The sequence below is a fragment of the Nyctibius grandis genome, chromosome 7 (genome assembly GCF_013368605.1).
Source record: "Nyctibius grandis isolate bNycGra1 chromosome 7, bNycGra1.pri, whole genome shotgun sequence".
Classification (NCBI taxonomy): Eukaryota; Metazoa; Chordata; class Aves; order Nyctibiiformes; family Nyctibiidae; genus Nyctibius; species Nyctibius grandis.
Window position 1 is genome coordinate 32,597,546 of NC_090664.1, and position 27,215 is coordinate 32,624,760.

Here is a 27,215-nt window from a genome sequence, read left to right on the forward strand (position 1 = left end):
CTTCTAAACTATAAGCAGATGGTAACTTTTTCAGGATTTGTGAGGCTTTACATTACAACCTTATGTCATGATCTGTATTTTTATTTCTGTATTATCACAGAATGGTTGAGTTTGGAAGGGATCTCTGGAGATCATCTGGTCCAATTCCTCCTGGTCAAGCAGGGCCACCTAGAACTGGTTGCCCAGGACCATGTCCAGATGGCTTTTGAATATCTCCAAGGTTGGAGACTCCACAACCTCTTTGTGCAGGTGCCCAGTCGCCCTCACAGTAAGAAAGTGTTTCCTTATGTTCAGAGGGAACCTCCTGTGCTTCCATTTGTGCCCATTGCCTCTTGTCCTGTCACTGGGCACCACTGAAAAGAGGCTGGCTCCATCTTCTTTGCACCCTCCCTTCTGCTATATATGTATGTATTAAGAAGATCCCCCTGAGCCTTCTCTTCTCCAGGCTAAACAGTCGCAGCTCCCTCAGCCTTTCCTCATATGTCAGATGCTCCAGTCCCTTAATCATCTTTGTGGCCCTTTGCTGGTCTCTCTCACGTATGTCCATGTCTCTCTTGTACTGGGGAACCCAGAACTGGACCCAGAATTCCAAGTGTGGCCTCACCAGTGCTGAGCAGAGAAGGATCATCTCCCTCGACCTGCTGGCATCGCTGTTCCTCACGCAGCCCAAAAGTTATATGCATCTTTGTGTTGGACTGCCACATAAAAAGTAGGTAGATTTATCCTGTGAAAATAGTCACAATGCAGACTCATAGCTATCATCTATTTAATTGTGCAGCTGCACATTTTGTACCTCAGGAACTAAGGTACATGCTTATTGACTCAGTAGGAGTTTATTTTAGGAGGACAGGGTAGTAATATGGTGCCTCCAACTCATCTTCACATCTGTAGGCTAAGGGCATTCTGGTCCTCCATTAGACATGAAAGAGGTTTTCCTCCATTCAGTGGACACTATTCCAGAGGCAGTGGATAAAAGTCTAGCTCCAAGGCCTGGAGGAGTGGTCAAACAAGATGAACACCCGCAGATTCCCTGTAACATTTCCCTCCTCTCCTCTCCCTAAAAAATCAAAGAAGCAACAACCAACAAAAATCATAAATTATTGAGACACAACAACATCTGAGACTTCTTGAGCAAATAGGGAAATTAAATATCTTATGTGCACTGTAAATCTTCATTCTATCTTCTTCCCTCCTCGAGTGTGTGTTTTGTAACAGAAATGGTGTTGGAGCCCTCAGAACATGGATTTTGTAGCAAGCAAAGTAACGGAAGGTTGAGAGAATCAAGGAACCACACAAAAGGCAAGCGTATCCCCATGGATAGCCCTTTCCTCCATTGGGGTAACTCTCTTTCCTGCAACACACGTACACACAGATTTTATTTCTTTGAAGTCAGAGGACAGACTCACATCTTCTGCCACAGGAGACAAATCCAGCACCATGCCTTTCCCAAGGAAAAAAGAAGGAATTCTACTAATCAGACTCTCAGAGTTGAAACAGTCTTACACAGATTATCATCACAGAGAGGAGAACATATCCCCAAGTAAGGACTTCTGGATTCAACTTGCATAAATAAACCTCAGGGAGTGAGTGGGTGAGTGAGTCAAGTGAAAGATACCAAGAACAAAGGTGAAATTTTACATTTCTGTGGCTGCTGAGTATGCTCCCAGTTCAGTGGTACTGGGAGAGTGATGTCCACCTTTAAGAATAGAATTTTTAAAATTATCGACTTGAGGTGAAAGTTTTTATGTGTATTGGACTTGCAGTGTTGGCAAGTTATTACTAAAGAGTAACTAGTGCCAAAATATGAGATGAGATCTTCATACAGCTGCTGATTAAGTGGATCTACTTCCCCAATCATCCGTCCAATATTCCAATTGAACCTCCAGCCAAAATTCATGAGGCAAATTTCATTATATGAGCGGTGCCTAGCCTGGAGTTGGCATTCTGTTGTAGTCGTGATGGTGGGATGGATAGGAGGCTGAAAGATGAATTAATAACACTTCATTATGATGGAATATCAAAGTATGTTGGAAGGTCACCTTGTATTGTATAATTATATATTCAAAAGAATTTAAATTCTTGCTTCAGCCCTTAGTGAATCTGAGACAGAAGCAGCGATGGGAAAAACCACCCTTAAAAATCCCAAGAATCATACTTGTTTTGGCATGACACTGCCTAAGGTGATTTGCGAACAAGGCTGACTTTGCCAAGCTTTCACATTAACGCGAGGTTCAGCATACATTTTAAAACATTAAATCAGCTTTCCATTTGCATGGATAGGATTATTTGATTGTGTAGATTTTCTTAGTTTAAAGGGCCCCAATATTCTAATGCTGGAGCCAAAATTAAATACTCAGAGTAACTGTATGTTAATAATTTTAAGCAGTCATTCAAAAAAATGTCTAAGGTTGTCATAGTGTCTGACTTTGGAAGACCTGGAGTGTGTCTGCTGCCACAAACAATACTAGGATTGTAGCTACTGACCGCTTTGAAAATCAGGCTCACAACTTACAGCAGAAGTAGATGCTGCTGTCTGAGTGAAGTTAAGCCATGTTTTTTTGTAGAAGCCAGTATTGCTGGATACCTTAAAGCTTAAAAAAATACAGAAACCTCCAAGTATGAGTTGAAGCGATCTTGTTAAAGAGGCTGCAGATAGTAAATATCATGTGTATCTAGGAAGCAGCACATACCATTATTTATATTTATTCAGAGTCAAAATAAATAAAGCCCTTTAAGGACAAGTAACAGGTTACCGCATTTTACCCTGTCAGTTTCAATCTGGTGTCGTATAGTTTCAAATCAGACTTCATGAAATTGTTCTCTGAATGTCCCTGCACAAAGCAGTTTGCAGTGTAAGTTGATACCACATGACCTGAATGGCAGCAAACATGAAGGAGACAAAATGCATGTTTAGTACTCTGAGAGCTGTGCTCCAGAAGAGAGGGACAGCCTGGCTACCAGTCGACCCAAGTTAGTATCTGTTTGCGGTGTGTTTGAATTGCATTTCTTAGAGTAATCTACCATTTGTTGAACCAAAATGGTATGCAACATCTGGGGCGTGATCTTCACAGATGCCCTCATTTTTGGCTGGATCCTTAACCAGCCATCAGTAATCTGTTGGAACGTCTTGGGAGTTTAAACATAAAATTCCACTGTTGATCACACCTTACTGAATTCAACACAAAGATGTCAATACAGCCATATAACCATACAAATCTGAATTTCATATTTTACTTAGGCACTATGAAGTGATAGTATTTTATAAAGGATGAGTGAAAATATTTTAAATTGCACTTTGAAAAGAAAAAGTGTGTACCACTCTCTGAAAGTATTTTTAGTCACTGTTTTTTCTGAATACCTTCAGACATTCAGCCTATTAATTTGTTTCTTTCCTGAACATATCTTTATTTATGCAGCAGAAGTATTCCTCTCCTTCAAGGTAAAATCTGCACCGTTTCACACCCTATTCTTTACAGACCTTCATAAATCTATTGTCATTTATTTGACCCCTTAAACTTAGGAGCACATTTCCAATATAATATTACAAGAAATTTAATTTTGAATTTATATCCATAATAATTCATCTCTAATTTTATTATGTTTTAATGAATTGCATGACATTCACTCTGTTTTTGTCTCTCTAAACAGCTATTAAAGTATGATCTTTATAGTGAAAACTATTTTATTAATGATATAATTCACAGGATGGTATTAGTTGAGAGAAAGTTATTTCATTAATGTTAAAGGATGCAATTAAATTTTCAACAGTAGCATATTCAAAAATATGTCTCCTCTGTCCCCCTTTTTATTAGTTTTAGTAGAAACTTGAAAGGTACGCTCACAGACCGGATAAAGCATGGACGCAGAAGAAGTGAGGTCTCAAAAAAATAACACATTTTCACCCTATGTTGGCAGCTGTCTATGACAAATATACATTCACATTAATTAAAGCAAGTCACATGCTAAAAATATTTCTTTATTGTTTCAGACCACTTTTCCGTGGAAATTCAGATGTTGATCAGCTAGGAAAAATCTTTGAGTAAGTAATAACTAGTTGCATTATGTCAATATCTGTTTAACATTGAAACACTGTAAGCTTTCTTTGCCATGTTTTTATGCAATAATGTGACTAGAACAAAGTATTCCTAGAACATACTTCCTATTGCTACCGTATGCAACACGATATTTCCGTGCATTCTGTGTCAGAGTGGGAGGAGGAAGCAACATGGAATATAGTTCTGCAGAACTAACAGCCATCATCAGGAAGTTATGAGAGACTTCTGTTTTGGGCTTTTTAAATCTCTTAAACGTATTGTGCATGTACCATTCATGCGTATTTCTAAACAGTTAGATCCAAGAGAGTCTCTTCACATAAACAAATGCATAGGTTTTATTTTTCAGTAACTTCTTTGTGTATTTCAGAAAACAACATTAGAATACTTTAAAATTGTTATTAAACTGAAATCTCTAAGATTATTACCAACAGCTTCTTTGCAGAAAAGACTGTACATAAGAAAATATTTTAGCTTTTAAAATACACTGTGTAGCCTGTTAAAATGATTAACAGTCCGTATTTTGGTCGGGAAGGTAACTGTGAGAACAGAAGGAGTATCAGCATTTTAACATGTGCTGTGTCGGAGATGAACTAATCTGCTTTATTTCAAAACCATTTTACAATTCTAGGAGTTTGTGTTTTTCTTCTTCAGATACATCAAATGCATTGAGGAGGTGGGGAGGCTCTAAACTCTGAGGCAGAATAGTTCTCTTCCAAAAGACGTTCTTAGTTAAAAAACAAAAAAATTAAGTTATTAATATTACCGATATAATGATTTAGTAGGATTATATCACTTTTTCTTGTAATAGCTCTTCAGGGCAAGGAATGTTTCTGAATTTATAAGAACCGTGTAAATTTAAGATCTGATGTATATATCATGAAGTTAGGAAATCAAAGTCACATAGGGCTGGTCCCACTCCAGAGAATTAATGCCCATTTCCCTCTGTAGCTCTCTCTTCCCTTTTCATATGGAGGGGCTTCAGAGATCCAGGGATCTTGATGAAATAAGAAACACATAGGCAAAGAGAGAGAGAAAGAAGGCTGAAATATTAATCTCTTGAAGATATTCCAAAGAGAAGATAGTAACATTTCTAGGGAGAAGAGCTTAAACAGAACAAATAATGAATTTCTCTGTTTAACCGTTTTTCCAGTTCTCAAATCATAACAGATCTGTTTCTAAGCATTTTCATTATTTAATATGAGGTTCCTAAATTACAGGTCTTGATTTCACACAGTTGACTTCCCTTTCCTGCATACCATACCAGTGTATGTGACTCACTTGTGTGGTTAATTTGTCATGCGCTGAATAGCTCTTCCTGCCCAATCCAGAAAAATCAGTCCTTAAAGTTCACTTTTTCTTCTTCTGCCAAAGCTACTCAGTTAGTCCTACAATATTCTGCTTTATTAAATTAAGACAGTTTTGATACATACAACATATTTTATAATTAAAAAAGACATAGCTGTGATTTTTTTAAGGATTTTGATTTGTTTATGACATTTAAGGGGAAAAATCAAAATTAACTGGGCTAGGATTAAATGCATAGCTGCTAGCGGCAGCCTCCGACGGGGATCTTTCCATCCCTAGGGGATGAGATTACCTGTGCAGAAAAGAATTCATCAAGAAGAGAAAATGCCTTGCTAATTTTAGAAGAAATGCCTTATTACACATCTACTTAAAGAGAAAGTTTGGTTTTGCTTCTTTTGTGCAGTTCTCCTTAAATAGTTCAAAAGTTTCTTTCTTGGGTTCTGGGGGGGGGTTATGCTAAATAGTGTTTATTTTGTGTTTTCACAGCTGGAGAACCCCCTACAGTTAGGCATAGCTCTTCTTGTAGGAAGATTGTTTCTTTCTGCAGTAGTGACTCATTCTCCAGACTAATTTGGACAGAAAGTAGTTTCGGGATTTTCGTGCAATCTGGACTGATGCATTCTTTCAGATAATGGGTCTGTGGTCTACCTTTGCTTTACATGTGCGTTCTGATTTGCATCAGGTAAAATTCTACAGCGTTTTGAGGGTAAATCCCTCGGAGGTGGCCCAAAACTATTTCCTGCTTTTCCAGGACACTGTCAGTGTGTGGGATATCCTCATAGATTTCAGGCTAAACACTGCAATGGTTTGAGCAGACTTGTCTCCCATTGTGATCAATGGGAGTGGAAAGTACTCAGCGTTTCTCAAGACCAGGCCTGAACCTTTGGCCGGAGGTGAAACTCATCCAAGATACTCACAAACTTAGTCACTGAAATGGTAGTGCTACCAGATCAGAGTGAGGGCATCTACTCAGACATTCATTATTAAGAGTTTTGAGTATTACCTGAGTGCCTGAGTGTGTAACTAAAAATGTCTTTCCTTTCCACTCTTGGTCTTGTCCACCCTACCTGTCTGACAGGCTGCCTCCTTGTTTCTTTTTGTTAGCTTTGCCTGTGCCTGTGCTTAGTCTGCCCTGTTCATGCTCTCTCATGCAAATGTTAAAAAAACTGGGACTAACCAAACACATCTGAATGGCAGGCTAAACTTCATTGTTATTTAAAATATTGAACTTCCCCGTCTTCCTACGGTGCTATTTGTATTATATTTAATACGGGTCCAGATCCTCAGACAGCTAATCACATAGCTTTAACCGCCATGGCCAAGGGAGTTCCCTGTACCCCCACCGCACCTGTGGTGATAAGTGTCAAATTCAATTTTTCATACAGATTTAACTTATCATTTCCCAAGAGCTTCGATATCTTCAGATGTAGTAAAATTAAATTGTCCTGAGATTTTAATTGCTTTGCCCTTCTAGCCGTGCTGTTGTTTTGAGGACGTATTAATTTTTTGAGGTATTTCAGATGAGCCAAATTACAATCTAAAATCCATGTAGGTAGATGTGGAGTAATTCCACTAAGTTCACTGAGGTAACCTATGATTTCCATCAAAGTGTTTGGCCCATGGCCTCACCCAGTCTTACAACCAACCTCAGTAAGAAGAAAGGTCAATGCTGCTCCCTAGTGGCATTGGGCTTAGTGCAGACCCAAGGATTCAGAGACTTTTTTTCCATGTTCCTTCTTATCTTACCCCGTCAGAGTTTCCATTAAAAATCTCTATTTTACAGGCTATAGAAATTGATTTTCCCTGAAACCTGACAAGTAATGTATGGTCTTTTCCAGAGTTTCCATCAGAAACTGGCATTTCAACCCCACAAATATTAGCATCACACTAAAACACAAAATGCATGAGACATGATCCATCATTGGAGGTTTACCTACTATTTCATTTATTTGGGTTTTAAGCCTTAGCATGGTTATTTAATAAGTACAAGTATCCTCTATAATTTTAAGAATAAAGAAATAAATTATAAAAAGAAATTAAAATCTTCTATTAAAGGTTAAAGAAAAACTAAAATACAATTGAAAGTAAAAACATTAAGACACTCGAGTCCTATGCACTTCTGAATTGAGACTTTAAAACGCGTATTGTGAAGCAAATAAATTGTTTAAATTTGGGCAACAATTACTGCACATAGCTTTGAAGCATTATGAAACATCCCTTTTATTGCCTTACCCTCGTCTTGACCCACACTCTTCTCTCAGTCCCTATTCTTGTGAATAAAGATCCTTGCATGCAATTCCCCTTTGAAACTTACTGCTTTTAATCATCCTGGAGCGACATATGTTGCACCATCCAGTCAAGAGCTGAGCAACTTTCTGCCAAAGCACTCAGCCCCTTTTCAACAAAAAGACTCAGAAAATTGAGACCTAGGCCAGAAAATTGTGCTGGCCACAGAATGTTTTCTACCAAGCACACTGAGGACCTACACTCATCAGCCTCTATTCACAGAGATCAGTGCACTACTGTACAATTAATCTCATTTAAATGAAAAGACTTATGAAGTAAACTGCCACTCAGTATAATAAATGTAAAGGGGAGACTGCATTAGTGTTCAGACCTAACATTCCGTTTTTCCTTTCACAGTGTAATTGGACTCCCAGAAGAAGAGGACTGGCCTAATGACGTTGCCCTTCCAAGAAATGCTTTCACTTCCAGACCCGCACAACCTATTGAAAAATTTGTACCAGATATTGATGAACTGGGCAAAGACTTGCTTCTTGTGAGTTTCTATTTGTTGTTCTCCAAGCCACGTGACTGATAGTTCCCACTGTGCATGCAATATGCCAAGAAACATTTACGTTTCCATTTAATGAAGTTACTAAAGAAAAGCTCAAAAGCAGGTAGACAATTTCATGTAAATGTGAAACATCAGCAGAAAGACACCACCTTTGGCTCAAGAGGTGTCAGATGTGAGAATAGTAAGAGACTAGGAAACTGTGTCAGGGAAGTACCTGTTTGACCTGTCTTTAGACCTTATGCTTAGATCGTCATTACTGACCACTGTTGTGCCACTGATTCAGCCATTCTTACAGTATAAGCCTGACATGAGTTCAAAAACCTATCTATCATTTTTCATGGTATAGTGGACCCAGTATAAAGCACAAAATAGGCTGTAGAGGCAGATGACATCTCCATGCCTTCTATTGAATGCTGAAAACTTGAGATTTGGAATTCACCAATTGTTGCCTCTTACAAAAGGCAGGATTGAACAAAAGCAAGCAAATGGTGCTAGTACAACTGGTAACACTGAATTAAATTAAATTATTTCCATCATTTTTATAGATATGTTATAAACCTCAGCCCTGAAGTTCAGTCTTGAAATGGAATATAGGCAATGGCCTTGCCTCAGTTTGCCTTTTGCCGTGTTTGTTGAAATCTAGCTACATTTATTCTCTGGAAGCCTTTAAAAGATCTTGGCTCACGTGGGCTCAGTAGAGTGGGCTCATTGCAACTCTTGAAAGACTTGCTGCATGCCTTCAGGAACTGCTGTCTCTGGCCAACGTTATCTCCACAGAACAGCAGGTCGTCCTCCATTGTCCTTATGGCTGCAGCTCCCAGCTGTGGTAAGCTGGACTACATCTGGACACTTGAACTGACAGGGGAGAAACGCATCTGTTGTGCTTGCAGGCAGCCTGGAAATGGAAGCTAGACATGGGACAAGAATTAGATTCTGGGAACAACAAGGAATAAAATATGGCAGAGAGCTTAGTGAGTGTGAGGCATGATGGGAGGGAGGAAGAAGGCAAATATCTATGCGTAGAAGGTGAGGTGGGAATGGAAGCTATTCCTGTTAGGCAAAGAGATGAGAACTGGGAGCCACAGATGAAAGGGGAGAGTAGGACTGGAAGTCACTGAATTAAATTTCAGAAGTTAAATGATAGAAATTCTGATGCAAGAAAAGAACATAGGAGTAGGAAGTGGTTAGACAAGGATAGTAGGAAGAATAAGATTTGGAGATGAATGAAGGAAAATAGAAGAACAAGGTATAAAACACAAGGCTGTGAGAGATTTCAGTGCTAGCTGGACAAAGGCTGGGATAAGTATCTGGAAAGAAGGAGCAAAGTACAACTAGAAAGAAACAGGAGAAACTGAACACAAAACATTAGCATATGAAGGTTATAAAGTCAAAGACCCAACACCTATAGAAATGCTGAGCCTAGGAATGAATATATACCTTATGATGCTGTCCATGTTTATATAACCACAAAAGAACAGTGCATTGACACTGAGGGGATTCAGAAGTTGTTCATGAATAGTTGCTCCCTGCAGTCTGTGAGACAGATGTCCTGTGCATGTGAATTCAAGAAAACCTGAATTCTGGGATTTCCTAAACTATGAATACTTGAATTTTCTAACTTGTTATTTTCTATTAGCTTTGGGGATGCCATATTCATATACTATGACCCCAATGCTTGTTTTAATATGGATGGTCATCTTTATCACGCAGCACCTACTGAGATGCTGTTGTGTCTCATACTGATCATAAATTGAAGGTGGCATGCATTAATGTATATATGCAATGTTAGCATTGTTAACTGTACATTTTAGTTAAAACCAACTTCTTTCATACTTACAGAAATGCTTAGCATTCAATCCAGCCAAGAGAATATCTGCCTATGTTGCCCTCTCTCACCCATATTTCCATGATCTGGAGAAATGCAAGGAGAATCTGGACTCTCACATGTCATCCAGCCAAAACTCCAGTGAGGTGAATGTATCATAATGCTGACTGAAGATGAACCATAGATGAACAAGACGTGTAGCTGACAAGGCCACTGCCCCATACAAACCACATAGCTGTTCTAACGAAGATAATTATTTGGAGGTTTTATGCACTTACCTTTTATTTTGGGATTGTGATGTGCTTATCCAAGGAAATCAATCTAGTTTACTTTCATCAGAGCAACGCAAGGGCCAGGGCTTTGACCTGCTCCCATTGCAGCTTTATGTTTGTTTTGGGTTTGTTTTGTTTATCTGCCTGGGAAAACTCCAGATGAAGAGAAGCTGCTGATCAGTTTTGCTGCCATTTTATCCTTTTAATATTGAATGCTGCCAGTGTGGAGTAGGATGATCAAGTCACTGCCAAAACACGATGCAATCTCTCTCTCTAGCTGCTGAAGCATGATTTGGTACTTTGTAAATTATTATTATGTGATCTCTTACAGTGATCTTTAAAGAATGGCATTGAAATATCAGATCTCTGCAACCTGCAGTTAACTGATACATGCATTAATACATCCAGCTACTGTTCATTCATAGCATATATGCAGGTGCTTCCCCACTTGAAAACTTGATGGATTATTTTATCATTTCATTGCTCTATAAAGACAACAGTGATGATGATGATCATAATAAATGTCTCAACTTTTAGTTTTTTTCATACACAAACGAGTTATGATCTAGCTACGTTTGTGTGCGTGTTGCAAAAAAAAGTGTTTTAAAAAACTTCTAGAGTCCTGTTCTTAAAGACTCTTTCAGTTTCCAAATGGTCAGTTTGTGTTGAAATCCAGGCACATTCTAGCCTATCATCTAACCCATCATTCCTCTCTGGAGGCAGCTGCAAGCACATTTTCTTTATCTCATTCCAAATTTTCTGATATGCAGCTCAAAGACATGAGCAGAGCCAATGAAAATCAATACAGATTTTTTGCCTTCAACCTGTTCTGATTATCAGCCAGAAAGGAAAATAGAAAAACTATTTCCAGTTCAGAAGCAGAGAATCCTATACCTGTAATAAGCACAGATATGTATTTGTGCCAAATTGTATGCTGTATACTGCGCTGCCTTAACTGCAACACCTCCCCCATGCATCACAAGTGCATGAATATTACTGTCTCAAAATCCCTCAGATGTCATTTATTAAGCAGACTTGTTTTCTATGCAGAAATGCATGAGCTTCTCTCCGAAACCACCATGTGGATATACTGGCACATGCTTCTCCACCAGGGTTAATGTGCCATTGTTGAATGTCAAACTAACTAAGCAATTCACATGCCTTTATAGCACAGTTATTTTAAATATTACATTAAATTTTTATATTTAGTATTTTTACCTTAACTAAAATATATTTTCAGCATTTTAAAAAGAAGCTTTTATTTTTTTAATACTGTACTGGGGAAAAAGAAATATTTTAAATCCACAAAAGCTGTTCCCTAGCATGACTTTAGTGCATTTACCTGAATATGACTTAGGGGAGAATATTGGTCCAACGAGTTAGCCCTTACCATAAAACCATAAATATACCCTATTGCAGTATAACTGATAAGTGAGGCAGCTAGCTTTGCTTACTCCTGTGATAGTCCCTTAGGCTTCTGTCTCCCTCATCTCTATTTCATCTTGCCTAGCTAGTGAGCCAGCATGATATCCTCATTCACAGCATGCTTGGCAGAAGCAGGTCCTTAGCAGTGAGTTGAGCAATATAATTTTTCCAGCTGTGGCACAGGAACATGTAGCCGTCTCCCTGGCAGGTTTCTCACTCCTGAGACAGACTGGCTGTCGTGGCGAACTTCACTGTTAACTCTGTTTCAGGTATCTGCACTGTCTGGGACAGGGTCCATTGCTAGGGTAGTGAGTGGATCTTATCTGTCTCTTGGATAACGCTTTTCGTTACTGTTAGACACATAAGTACACGATGTATGGTTAAATTAGGTCTGTTTTAATTAAGCCAGATTTTAAAAGGACCACTTGCACGCATGCATGCAGTGGCCTGTGCTTTTCTTCATGCCCAGAATGATGCCTATGCAAAACCTACCAGCATGAACAGGCAAGTTGCAAATTACACCTGGCAAGAGCATGCACGAGGCATCTGCACGCAGAGATACTACAGATGCATAACACAAGAATTTTGGAAGCTCTATGAGCGGCAAGCTGAAGGCCAGGGAGCAGTCACGTCAGCTAACTCTCTAATCTTGGCCTTGTCTCTGTCATTCTCTCTGTTCCTACATCCAAGGGGAACTGCGAACCCACTGCGCTGGCGTTGTCCCAGCCCTGTTTCTCCATGGGTCAATGGACCTGAGTGTGAACAGGTTTTAACAGTCATAGAAGAGGATGGGCCAGAGTGAAATTTTTGCTAACCATTTTTAAACACTAATTAGAACAACAAACAGAGCCAAAATTCAGGAGAATCTTCTCACAGTAACAAATAGAAAAGTTTTCTACATAGTTTAGCACTTTTAAAAACATTCCACATTTTACCTAGCGCCGAGCTATCATACACACTTGATCAGGACATTTAGCTGGTGTGGCTTTCAGCAGCTGTCAGGGAACTCTTCCAGAGCTCTCCAACAACTAACGCAGGCTGAAAATCTAGCGGAGGAGAGGGTATTTTCAAATTAGGCTCGAAACTCTCAGATAGAGATGTGCATCGTTCCGTGTTAGAAGAGCTTGCTGTTTTAAGCTTAGCAAAGCAAAAGCTAGAAGAGAATAGGATTGCTGAATGTAGGTACATTATTAGGGTAAAACAAAAAGGAGGAAGAGAACACTTTAAGCCAAAGTTTAGTGTTGGCCCAAAAACTAATGACAATATGGAAATCACAAGGAAGTTAACTACTGGAGCAGTATTTCCCAATCAGTAGTATCAGAAGAAGAGCTCAGAGAGCAGCAGAGAAAAACAGGGGCTAGTTTATGGAATCAGAAGCAGAGCTTCTGCAGCATGGTGTTGTATGTTGTCTAATATAGGATCAGGTTATAAATGGGGGTATTCAGGAGAACAGATTGAGAAAGGCTGCAGTAATGATCACGTTCCGGAACATCCTACCAGTGGGAACGACAGGAACAAAAAAAGAGATCTAAGTTCTGTCTTGACAGGTTTAGGCAGAAGATTTATCTAATGGGGTCCTTGTGGTAGCAAGGGCCTAGATTCAAAGGACCAATGACTTTTCAAATGACCTCCTTTTCAAAATCTCTTTAGGAAGAAATTCCATTTGATACGCCATAGGCTGACTCTTATTCCAGCCTTCCCCACCAAACCATGGGGCTTCACTTACACTAGCAAAACAAGAAAGCCTGTTCTCTGGTGGGGCAAAGTGCTGGCACTGGCTAAAATCATGCCAGGAATCATGCTCGTAATTAGACAGTACAGACAACTGTGGGACTGTGCTCGAGCCCATGCCCTTGCTCTTTTTATTTTACTGATATAGCTCTAGTATTTGAGTACCTTTACTCATTACTGCCATATGTGTAGGACGTAGGAACTGGATATGTGAAAAAGAAAGTGCTCCTTGACACACGTGTTCCAGACTGTGATGAAAACTCTTCATACTCCCTTTAAGTAAGACTTCACAGTGCAATCTTCTTAGCGATAACTATGCCTGTATATATTCTACAGGAGCGGTTCAACAGCAGCTAAAAAACACTGAATAACAAAAAATATATTAAAAATAAGTATAGATGTTTAGCTCCTAGAGCACCCACAACCAGGCACTGTGCTTTTCTCAGCAGAGAACAGGGTGTTCCAAGTAGTGGAAGGTGCAATTTCTGTCTCCCACCAACCTTTTTTTTGTCACTACTACATAATTCTGCAGGAAAAACAGAACCAATAGCCAAGGAAAAAAATCACCAAAGCCAGCTACTGAAGTGCTAATTGCTGAACCATAGCGATACAGCTGGAGCAGCCCTTTTCTCTCTTCACCATCTCCACACTCACTCCAGCTCTCCAGTTCTCCTTCAGCTCCCTTATGGAAACACATTTCAGTGACACTCACAGGTGCTATTTCCAACAAGATTCTTCCAAACTTCTGATAGCTACACAGTGTCAGTGTCCCCTACGTCCCTATTACCAAGTGTTGCTTCTTTTAGTCCAGCAGCACAGAACCAATGATTAAAAAGGAATCTCTTTGTGCACCTCCTTGCTTACCCTTAGTTTTGCAAACACCTATGTTGCTTTCTGTGTGCCAAATAAAATTCTAAAAATGGGATTTGTGCATATTTCTGTGTAGGCTGTGCCCACACTCCAGGTTTTTTTTCAGCCTGTTAGTCCACAATGGTAAATGTTAGAGTACCTTTCTCTGTTGTTTCTGTCCTAAAGCACACCAAAAAATGAGGACGTCGTGTTTGCAACATACTGAAATGTGGTGCTATGTGTACAGAGCCTTTTACGTGAAAGGAATCAGTAAGTTGTAGCATTTGAGCATCTTCTGTGTGGGGAATGGTATCCAGCATTGTAACTCTTATGTGGTTTTTACACTCAATGGTTGTTTTGGTGAATAAGAAGAAAATACTGTGCATTGCTACTTTTCACAGGTTCACTCACTGTCTTTGAGAAGCATGTTTTATTACATATATGATTCTCTCTGCTGTTAGGTATTAGGCCAACTTTAATATGGAAAATAAAGAGAAAAGATGCTGGTTTGGTCTTTTAGCCAACAAACTTGGAGCACTTATCTGACTCACAACTGAAAGCACATCAGTTGTCAAATATATATATATATATGAATCATAAACCACACAGTTCGGTTTAAAAGGCCATGTAAATTAATTATGTTCCATGTATAAGACACAGTTGAATAATGAGGAAGTTTATTCTAAGAACTCTGTTTTATAGAACCACTTCGCTAGTATTTTTCATATACAGTAGTTTCAGGAATAGACTGATTTTTATATACAATGTGAATTAGAAGATGCTAGGCTATTAGAGTGATTTTGTTGTGTGATGCTTGAAGCTTGAACTGATCACAAGCTTAGGAATCTAACGTATTTTTTTTATTGCTACAAAACTGCTTCTAAATATCAAGATCTTTTTTGATGTTAACAGGATTTCACACTTCTCTTAATGTGGAAATGATTTTCTTGAAACTAGTATATTAGAAAAAGTGTTTTTCCAAACTGCAGTTGCGGGGGAAAATTTAAGAAATATATTTTTACTTTCACGGAGAATGATAACATGTTATATACTGAAATCTTCAGTAACTGACTGTTAATAAGCTATCACTTTTACTTCCTTTGTTTACTAAGTATTGGAGTATACAGATTACTTTCCATGAAGAAAAAAAGCAGAACAACCTCTAGAAAACTATGGGATTTTGTATGTTTAATCTTCCAAATTCCAATTTCGTATCCAGTTTCTTTGTGCAAGTACAGTTCAGGTGCGCAAAAACACGACTACAATTTTAACAGTCTAACAGGCTGTACAACTCAAATATGAGTTTTATTTGTGACCTGTTTAGCTTATTATATCTCTTTGTTTTGCAAATTATTAGATAATGGCTGTAATATAATTCTAGTTTCTGGACCAGACTCTGTTACCATCAAATCCTGGTAATTTATGTAAAACAGTAAGAAGCTTTCTAATCGATCTAAATGAACTAGGCCATTAAAAGAAGATAGATGTGGACATATGAACTGACAAATATACTTTTGCCAAGTGTTATTTCTTTCCTTTAGTTTGAAGCTTAGCAAGTATTGCATACTGATATGCAATATATACACAATACAAGAACCCTAAGAAACACTTAGGAGTAGTGTGCACAGATAGTATAAAAAAATGGCTCAGTAGATTCTTGCAGAAACCAGCTAAAAAACATTCTTTTAACTGAAACACTCAAAATTTTGAAACAGAGGCCTTTTTTCATTAAAAAATATTCCTGAAAATTATGTATATGTTTTTAGTTCAGACAGTGATAGGCACCCAAGCAGAACTGAATCAATTAGGAACTCGTTCTCAAAATTGATTCTGCAAGGCCAAGTAGATACCATCAGTTCTTTATGTGTTCAGAGGAAGCTGAAATTAGCCTGCACCATGCTTAGATGAGCCTTTTGCTTTCTGGGCAGAAACGCCCAAGGTTGCTGTGAGTAAAGTTACTGGAAAATTTACCTGGACTTACATAAAGTCCTTTGAGAGCTTCTGCAATATGCAAATTTCCAGCCTTCACTGAAAGACTGTGCAAAACAGCTAAGATAAACCAAAACTCCCTAACCATGTGGCTATCTTTCCTTCAGAGTAAATGTTTTATCTGTGTTAGAATATATTTGTGGGCTTCATCCAGCCCAACGTCAATGAGACTTTTGTATGGCTAGAGAAAGTAAGAAGGGATTCTGTTATGGATATTTTGATACTGGGTGATTGTGGTAGAGTAGGGTTTTTTGTTTCCAGAAAAAGATCAGACAAAAGATACTGCCTTCTTTTAAAAACAACAAACAGCTGACACTTAGTGAAGATTTAAAAGGAAATTTTAAGGAACTATTGGGAAAATATTGTTGGTATAAGGGAAAAGGAGCATATTTATAATATGATAAATGTAAATACAAACAGTGTGTATTAAATATGCATTGAAACTGATAGTTTTTCACTGACCTTGCAAAGTTGCTAGGGTTTTATGGAAGAAAAGAATCCAAATATGAACTTATTCTAACTACCATTTTAATGTTCATTTGCACTAAAGCAACCTATTCTATTTGACTGAAAGGAGAAGGGAAAACAGGTAATGTTTAACTTGTGATTTACTTTGGTGACGTCTACATGGATATGCTGTTAAGCTCTCTAGCTCGCTGTCCATTTTTGAGTGACCTAAATTTGCATCCACACTATTTAGCTTTCTGCACCTTAAACCCATCCACATGCCAGAAAAAAAACACCTTTTCTAGTATTTACATGGATACTTGCTCCCATTGACATGCTCATGTTAAACCCAGCCAAAGAGCACTGTCTCTGCCACTGAACGGAAAATGAATTTTCACAGCCTGCCAGCTTCCTTGGTGCAATTACTCCTAAAGAGTCTGTAATTAACATTCTGCAATATGCAGCCTTTCTTATTCTATGTTTCATATGTATCGCATGTTATGCAAATCCTCAGCCTTTTCTTTTAAAAAAAAAACAGTTCTTGAATGTTAGGATCAATTTTGAGTAGCTAGATGAGGGAGGAAAATTGTGAAGTGCTGCAAAGATAGGAAAAATGGGCAGAGATTAGGAGAGCTCAGGAAAATTTTGGCAAGTGAATTTGAATATGTGGAAAAGTTACGTGTAAGTGTAGGGTGAAGACTTTTTTTCCACATGTTTTGTTTACTCCTGTCATTCACTTTCGTAAGCATAAGATGACAGAGCAAGACTTTTGCACGGGATTTTATTTCCAGCTACTTATTATGCCAGCTCAAGTCATGAGTTGCAGTGCAGTTTTTCAACATAGCAACAGCTCTATTTTTTAAATCAGATTTTGCAGAAGCTAGAGGTTTTTCTGTGTAGATACAAAAAATAAAGTCTTATGAGACAGCCTGGGAGCTGATTAAGCTGGCCACACAGACACTGCCTGTAGTTCAGCTGCAGACATGGAGAACGTACAGCTCTAATGCAGGAGAGTCACTGACAGTGTCCATTAGTGTGTGCAATATTGTTGTGCGTTGCAAGCTGACTCCTGCTGCAAATTGAAAATCCTTTGGCAACCCAAAATGGCATGTTTTTGAGCACTTGGATTTTGATAACATTATCCGCATGCAAGTTTTGCTGGATCAGTCCAAGTGGTTCACCATCTTACAGGAGCGAGTCTGAGAGCCTAGCAAGTCTGTCCGCCTTCAGTGTAAGGAATACTGCAGAACCATCTGCCATGAAAAAAAAGTCTTTTCGTAGGTTGTACAGCAGGAATGGAGCTTTCTGAGCTGCTGTGCCAATCTGACAGCTACCGTTAACTATTGCTATGCCACCTCCAAAAATACAGAACATAAGGCCTGTGTAGCTTTTTGTTGTCTTTAGTCCATGTGTGAGGGTGGCTGGGTAAGTGTTGGCACAGAGCGGCTAATTTTGGTCCTTCCATTAAGCATGAGCAACTAGGCTTGGCACAGAGACAAATTTCACAGTTCCAGGGATGGAAAACCTGTAATTCTACACAGTAGTTCTCTGGTATTTGTTAAATACATATAGTGATAGATCACCTGGCCACTCGAGCTGTCCTTTCCTTATCCCAGATCACCCTACTGTGACACTGTGAAAGAAGCCCTGAGGAGTCTACGCCTCAACAGTCTTTCAACACCCTGCTTCCTCTCACTGCAGTGACAATTACCTGTCACTTGTATCTGACCCTGCTGATACTTCCATGGCCACTTAAGAAGCTGTGAGCTAAATTACTACCTTGTGATTCTGCAGCCCCCTAGTCTGCAGGCAGCCAATGATTTGTCCTGTAGTTTTTCCTTGCTTTTCATTAGGAACTGTGAAATCCTACAGTAGAATATGGCAAAGTGTATGCTACTTTTACACTCTTCAGTTCAAGCAAAGAGATGAAATAGAACAGATTAGATTGAACACAGTATGTTTGATCAGCTAAAGCAATTTTTGATTCAGAAGATTATTTACTAAGTATAGAAGATCCCTAGACAACTGTCTGTGATGTACATGTTTACAAGAGCAGCCAATGATGCTTCTGTTATACAGAAGTTTTTAACAGATACAAACAAGACTAGCAATGCCAGCCTCTTACTGCTTACCCCCCTTTCCCTTCCCCTTCCCCAAGATCACTGTTCCCAGGGAGAGGTTTCCTCCCAGCATGAGGCAGAGCAACTAAGAAACAGTTCTTCCTTATATGAAGGTCCCCAACTCTCAACTGGGGTGCATGTAGGCAATCAAGCTCATTTTTTTGCCATGGCAGTTTTGAGTACAGAGCCCTGCCACAAGTACTAGGCACAGACAGACCTTAACCTCCAATATATCCTCCTGAGGAAAAGTCTTTCCAGGACCTAGAGGGGACATTATGCTTACTGTTTCTATGACAGTTGACTTTTTTGCATTTTGAACAGCAGTGTTGTAAGAACTTCCCTAAGAAACCTCCCTCACTACACAAAAAGGATGACTGTGAATTCTGGACATGCTGTGGGAAAAGACAAAAGTGTTTTATTCCAGGTGGATGGTGATGTGTCTCAAACAACCATCCTTCATCAGTGACAGAAAAAAAAACCAAACTGGGTTCAAAATACAGCCGGGTCTGCAGAGTGCTGGTTAAATAAGCAGGGCTTCTCAGTCTTTTTCCAGCAAGACACAAAAATCCATCACGATTTGTTGCAGGGACTTGGAGTCCCTTGTTACAAAGGTGGCTGTAAACATGGCTTGCAACTATAAAAAGAAGTACATCAGAACGTGGATGCTGGCAAGAAGTTTGTGGATGTGAAGCTGTAAAAGGTGGCTTACATAAGCTCAGTGGGGATGTGCTCATCTGAAAGCATTGATTGCCACACACATTTTGAACTGAAGTTACCTGTCATAACATGACAGAAGAACTGCAGTGGCATGAGATTAGAGGCTGAAGGGGTTACAAAGATTGATCCATCCTTTCCTTTTTCTCTCTAGATGACTAGCAACCCAGTGGTTTTCCAGCTTTGGCTTGGTTTGGTTTGGTTTATTTCACCTCCACCACCACCATTCTCCTTCCTATTGTGCATAATAAGTTGAATAGAACAGCATTACTCTAGTTTACCGGCTTAAAACCAGAGCAGGCCAGCACTGTCGATAAAAATGTTGATCACTCTCTGGTGGTCAGTAAGTGAATTGTTTGTCTCTGTTTAGATTCCAACAAATAGAATTCAATACATGACACCCTCCTTGCATTCAGCACTGTTAAATAAACTCACTGTCATTCTCCACAGTGTTCAAAAATCTCTTTTCCTGGAGACTGAACTCCCCCCCTGCAACCCACTTAGAGTCACAGCAATGTGGGCAAAAGAAGTTTACATTATGGTGGTGCTTTTCAGTAAGGAATGAGAGCCGGTTCCAATTGAAATAAGGACTGAAAGAGTCTTGAGGACTCTTAGCCAGGTGCCTGTCACAGGCAAGGCAGTCACTTCTGTTAAAGTGAGAAGAACATTTTAAAATACTTATGATAGATAGAGAAAATATAAAGATGACATTTATTTTTCTGATAGAACCTGTTTTCTACACAAAGCTGTATGATTTTGGCACTGAAACCAAGCCCACAGGCACCCATTTATTCTTTCAGTCTTTAATTTCTTTGTAAATTCTTTTCAGGCATTCAGATTAATGTATTTATGGTCCGTTTTATTCCAGTTCATTTAAGTGGTCAATATCTGCCATTGAATCTCATATGGGTTTTACTTTCAATGTAATATTTAGCTGAATTACTTTGAACAGCTTTAAAAGTACAATGTCTTTGAGTGCTCTAGTTAAAGAAAAATCATACCCTCAAAATGATGTCTTAGAAGTTGAACGGCATACTTTGGAAATTATGTTTATAACTCCCGAAAGCATCACAGGGTGCTTTCATCTGTATGTCGGTCGTCTACTTTCTATGTAACAGCGTGTAGTTGTATTTCCTCACTTGCTTGATACTCTTCAGTCTGAAGGCCCAAGTATGCAAATACATGAATACTCAAGGCTGAGGGGTGTTACTCATGTGAGTATAGTCGCTCACAAAAAGTATTTGCGGAAAAAGGCTTTCCTTTAGTCATTGACTGCAGTTCTGAGGACACATGTGAGGACACAGCACCAAGACACCAGCCAATGGGGTCAGTGTTTACTGAAGATGTGGACACGTTTATCTGCAAGCTATTGACATTAACCTAAATTATTGCTGTTATAATTCAGTATATTATTTCTTATGAAAACACACTAGTCCTGTGAAAGGGTAGTTGCCAAAAAATGTGTCGGGTCTTGCTGCTTTATTGTTTATTTGCATTTAGTATACACTTTGGTTGTTGAAGTGAAGCTAGTTTCATAGAGAGGCAGAAAGCTAGATCAGTCAAAAAAAACCTATAAATAAGCTTCATACTGTACATTGAATTTTGCAACTAGAGTAGTACGTGTGTTCAGATGTAGTATTTTTATGCTTTAGGGTATTTTTGTTTGTTTTAATATGTAAAGGAATAAGCAGATTACTTTGAAATGCTATTGTAGAGCTGATTTTACACATAGTGGGGGAATGTTGTCTGGAAAATTAAAATTAGAAAACATTACATAGGCTGCCTTGGGCTTTATTTTGTTTGTAGAAGTCCAGCAGGTATCTGTTGATTCCAGACGCTTGAGCCAGGGGCCAAGCTTCTGTGGCATCTTGTAACTGAAGAAAGTTTTTTTTGCAGTGATAAAGTTGCCTGTCTGGGCTTTAAGTAACATTGTTGGCTAAACAAAAGCATAAAGGCAGCAAATTTAGGGTTTTTTTTTTTGTGCATGGACAACAGCATGAAATAGGATTGAAGTTTCAAAGTATTTTAAATCATTTAGCGTAATTTACTCTTGTTGTAACTCCACTGACTACAGTTAAATTAAACCCAAGAATTTGACCTTGTAAGTCTACAAATTCCAGTGTCAGGCAGCTCGGGTCTATATAAAGATACTTAAGCTTAGTAAATCAGCAAGAATACTATATAAATAGTAATGTGTGATAAAAATCTTAACTCTAGTAACATTATTTCTCTCAAAATGTCTATTCATTACTTTTCTAATACAAAAGTTCAGAAGTGCACTTAGTGGCATTAGGATATGTGGAGAAAAGCATGATGCTGGTACAGAAATGTATCAGAAATAAGATTCAGTTTTTCCTGCTCCAGACACTCCATGTGTGCCTACCTTACGCGTTACAAATCCCACTGAAGTTAACAGAAGACATGTATAAAGTTAAGCCTGTTTGTAACTCTCATGGGATACTGGTTTCAGAATCTGCAAGATAAGTTATGTTCTCAAAAGCGAGTATTAAAATTTGTGGTTTCAGGTTTACAGAATACTATGAACGGTGAGGACACCTTCTGAGACACATCCAGAGTAACTTAATTGATATTACGTCAGACCAACATCCATTAGCAAATAAAAATCTGTCTCAGTACCTTTATTTCTTGGTATGATTTTACAAAAAATAACATGAAAAACATTCAGAAAGTTAAAACAGCCTCTAATGCTGTTTGGCTTATTTTTTATCTCCCCCCTCCTCCCCCTTTTTTTGGTAATAAAATACTGTTGCTCTCGAGGTGTCTAGGATTTGATAATTCAAGGAAAACTTGGCAAAGCAGTTTTGGATTTTTTTTTTCATTCACCTTAGGGCATATACTCAGCTGGTGAAAATCAGCATAGTCCTGTTGACTTCTACAGCATTGTATCAGCTTACACCAGCAAAACAGCTGGCACGTCGAGTTTTAGCATTTCAAGTCACTTTACCTACATATGCAGTAGGATTTTATTTTGCAAGATAGAAAGTTACCTACGGTGCAACCTGTACTACCTAGACTACCATTGATACCTATTCACAGGACATGATTTCACTGTATCACTTCATACTTGAAATTCATGGTGTTCTTTTAATCAGGGTACAAACATGAAAAGGTGCATGTGTTACTGTTTCTTTTAAAGGTGCATCATTTTTTTTTTATTCTGTGTGCTTAATAGTTACTATTCAGTGTTCTTTACATTCTTGGCATTCAGCATTAAAATCACCGATGCGTGAAACGGAATATCACCTACAGAGGTACAGAAAAACGTAACGGTGATTTACTGAATTGTTACTCAAATATACTGGTTTACCTTTTATTCATCAATACAACATCAAGGGGCTACAACGTGCAAACTGTGGTATATAAAAGTATTGCACCGTTGCTGTACATGAAATCTTGCAGCCTCTCGCCTCTTCTTGCACAGCTGCCGATTACCATATACGCATTGGAAACGAGTACATTTCTGCTGTACAGAAAATGGCTGGGAAATAATGCAGACACTTTGGAAACTCTAGAGCTCCCTTTGCAAGCTTTCAAACAAAGCCCCTTGATCTAACTGCATGCCTGCTCTGTGTCCCAAATTTCGCCCCGTGGGGCTTTCTGCTTTAAGAACACCCTCAGCTGGGGCTACTTTATGTTGACTGCATTGAAGTTCATCGGAGCATGCACCTTGCCATACAACATATTCTCTGGCTTTTACAAGTTTGTAAAGATGGTTGACTGCAAAAATAATCATGTGTCAATACAGCGAAATTAAATTAAGGCACACAGAAGGTTATCAATATTGTATTATATCAGAATTACAGTCCTTTGGAACTGAACGTTTTGCTGCTGGCAGTGCAAGAAAAGCAAAGTTGTGTATTTATTGTTAGGTGCTGAGGGTTCAGTATGAAAATCAATATAATAAAAATGTTCATGGTGTCAAGTTCTTTTTAGTCGTTCCCAAGTTATTGGAAAGTAAAAAGGCAAAAAATTAGTTTTGTATTTAAAACTGCTTTCCTGAGGTTTACTTCATGTTTCTAGCTATATTTTTCTTTTATCTAAAAATGTAAAATGAATACAAATGCAGTAAGTAAGTATTGTATATTAAATACAGAAAATTAGCAACATTGGTTTCTAGTGTTTATGTTTGCAAGTGTTTTTCTCAACATCCTGGGTATTCTAGAAAATCAACAAACATACATACACACAACCAGACACAGAAACATAAGCACACGCACATCCTTTCAAGCACCTTACCATATACCTTTAGTTTATAAAAATCTAACCTCATTTTTGTCCTGATTTCTCATTTCTGAATTCCTTTATTGCTTACCTAGGATAAATTCTATTTAAAAAAATAAAAATTTGAGTGATCACTTCTTCTTTCAAAGGCATAAAATAGTTGCAATTGCTATGAACGCTATACCCTTCAGCACTAGTTTGTCTTTACTGAAACCTTCTTTGTGTTGTTTTAGGCAAATTGTGCTTTCATTCAGCTATCCATCATCATGAAATGCGGTATTTTCCCCAGATGTTACTTGATCCAACTGTTGCGCTAACACGTGATATTTTATGTATTCCTAAAGATTCTGCTGCTTTCATCTTCCATCTTTTAAGAATCTAAGTACACTTCATTGACTGTTTTTTCTTTGTTGGCTACAAATATGACTAATAACATTTCTGGGTATATAGAAATGGTAAAAGTGCATGTTTTGACTCAAACACAAAATGACACAACATCAAACTCTAAAACCAGATGCATATTTTCTGTCTTCGCTCCTAACCAACAAAAAAATCGTCATCAAAACAACTCAAATAAAGCTTCAGCTTATTGTAAAGATCATTAAGTGCTCTTTAGAGCAGGATACAACTAGTTTCTACTAATGAGGCCTCCAATGAGCCACCAGACATAGGAAACTAAAAACTATTAGCTCAAGCATCCAAACCGATTTCAGCTTCTGGGTGAAAGCTCTAGACAGAAATGATTGCAAAGCTAACCAGACCCCAAAGCCACCAACGATTTTATAACTTAGAACCAAAACTTTGTGCTGCCCCTAGAAAATACAACGACCCATGAAAGTCCTTCACAAAACATAGTTATATACACTGCAGATGTGACGCAGCATTAAATAAAAACAGCAGCTACCTTTACGTTATGTGACATTCCAAATTAGTCTTTAAGCACATTATAAGATTACAAGCAGCAGTCCAGCCAGGGACAGACACAAAATCAACTGCCGTGAGGCCTGTGGCTGAGCAGAACAGTCAGCATCATAAATACCCGTATTAGCCACAGCTAATGCGTTGTGAAAAAGTGAAATAATAATGGAAATATTTAACAGATGAAGTAAGAGCTATCATATGGATCTGGATACTCTCCAGTGTCATATCTGATAGTGCTCAGGGCAAGATACCACAGAAGAAAATCTAACAGCCTGTGGACAATTATGGAACAAATTCTTCATATGGGAATTTTCTTCCTAGCCCTCATCTGTGAGAAGGTGACTTATCCCCTCCATGAAGTCCATATAACCCAATTATGGAAGAGAAAATTAAATTTTAAAAAAAAATCCATTAAGCAAAATACTAAGGACCTTGTGGAAATAAGAACAAATGTTACTCTTCTTATTATTCACATAAATATTCTCATCCTCTTTGCCTCAAAATTATCTAATGACACTAGATGTCACATGCTTATTAGCACCATAGAAACTAATGTTCATTTTAAAAAATTTAAACGCGTCGTCCTTGTCTACCAGGATTAAAATAATTTGCCTGCCATTTACTGATACACAGAAAGCAAGATTTACAATATCTGTATCATTCCTTATTTTACACCCATCAGTTGTGTTGCTTTCCACCCCACCCCCCCTTCAATAAACGAGGTCATCTGCCAGTCTCCTGTCACACAGAAGTCCTTTCTCTCAGTATTTTCATCCATTTTTAGACATCTGATTTAGCTGGCTGAATTGTCTGGCTGGACTCCCAAGCCTCCTTCGCAGCCAGGGAAGAAAAGCTAATGGAAGTCTAATTAAAACACTCCAGCATGCCCAGCGGAGGACTCCCTTCTCCCCACTGCCTGCACTGGGAGGGAAGGACTCCTCACCCACGGCTTCGTGCAATGTCAAGTCTTCGTCTTTTCAGGCACTAGGCACCAGCTCAAAGCCACCAGAGCCTCACACGTTGGATGAATAAACTCTCCTGGTTCAAATTTGTGAAGAGTAATTCTGTCCTGGCAGACTTCATGCAGCTTAGGTATTGCCTATGCTGCTGCAGCTCAGCTGAAGCCCATGGAGGAAAGCGAATGTCACTCCAGTCTTCAAAAAGGGCAAGAAGGAGGACCGGGTAACTATAGACCGGTCAGCCTCACCTCCATCCCCGGAAAGGTGATGGAACAACTTGTCCTTGGTGCTGTCTCTAGGCACATCAAGTATAGGGGGATCATTAGGGGCACTCAGCATGGCTTCACCAAAGGGAAGTCATGCTTAACCAACTTGATAGCCTTTTATGAGGACGTAACCCGGTGGATAGATGATGGTAAAGCTGTGGATGTGGTCTATCTCGATTTCAGTAAAGCGTTTGACACGGTCTCCCACAGCATCCTCGCAGCTAAACTGAGGAAGTGTGGTCTGGATGATCGGGTAGTGAGGTGGATTGTGAACTGGCTGAAGGAACGAAGCCAGAGAGTGGTGGTCAATGGGACAGAGTCCAGTTGGAGGCCTGTGTCTAGCGGAGTCCCTCAAGGGTCGGTACTGGGACCAGTACTATTCAATATATTCATTAATGACTTGGATGAGGGAATAGAGTGCACTGTCAGCAAGTTCGCTGATGACACAAAACTGGGAGGAGTGGCTGACACACCGGAAGGCTGCGCAGCCATTCAGAGAGACATGGACAGGCTGGAGAGTTGGGCGGGGAGAAATTTAATGAAATATAACAAGGGCAAGTGTAGAGTCCTGCATCTGGGCAAGAACAACCCCATGTACCAGTACAAGTTGGGGACAGACCTGTTGGAGACCAGCGTAGGGGAAAGGGACCTGGGGGTCCTCGTGGACAGCAGGATGACCATGAGCCAGCAATGTGCCCTTGTGGCCAAGAAGGCCAATGGCATCCTGGGGTGTATTAGAAGGGGTGTGGTTAGCAGGTCAAGAGAGGTTCTCCTCCCCCTCTACTCTGCCCTGGTGAGGCCGCATCTGGAGTATTGTGTCCAGTTCTGGGCCCCTCCGTTCAAGAAGGACAGGGAACTGCTAGAGAGAGTCCAGCGCAGAGCCACGAAGATGATTAAGGAAGTGGAACATCTCCCTTATGAGGAGAGGCTGAGGAAGCTGGGTCTCTTTAGCTTAGAGAAGAGGAGACTGAGGGGTGACCTCATTAATGTTTATAAATATGTAAAGGGCAAGTGTCAAGAGGATGGAGCCAGGCTCTTCTCAGTGACATCCCTTGACAGGACAAGGGGCAATGGGTGCAAGCTGGAACACAGGAGGTTCCACTTAAATTTGAGGAAAAACTTCTTTACGGTGAGGGTGACTGAACACTGGAACAGGCTGCCCAGAGAGGTTGTGGAGTCTCCTTCTCTGGAGACATTCAAAACCCGCCTGGACGCGTTCCTGTGTGATATGGTCTAGGCAATCCTGCTCCGGCAGGGGGATTGGACTAGATGATCTTTCGAGGTCCCTTCCAATCCCT

General features: G+C 39.3%; 1 protein-coding gene across 3 annotated transcripts in view; it reads left to right on the forward strand.

Annotated features, from left to right (window-relative positions):
* The window catches only part of CDK6 (cyclin dependent kinase 6), a 143,957-nt gene extending 120,350 nt beyond the window's left edge, over positions 1-23,607 (forward strand). For all 3 annotated transcript variants that reach the window (XM_068404465.1, XM_068404466.1, XM_068404468.1), the window contains exons 6-8: positions 3,989-4,039; positions 8,004-8,139; positions 9,997-23,607. In XM_068404465.1, coding sequence (XP_068260566.1) covers positions 3,989-4,039; positions 8,004-8,139; positions 9,997-10,143 — 334 coding nt within the window. In that variant the 3' untranslated portion in view covers positions 10,144-23,607. The remainder of the gene's footprint in view (positions 1-3,988; positions 4,040-8,003; positions 8,140-9,996) is intronic.
* Positions 23,608-27,215: the final 3,608 nt, after the last annotated feature.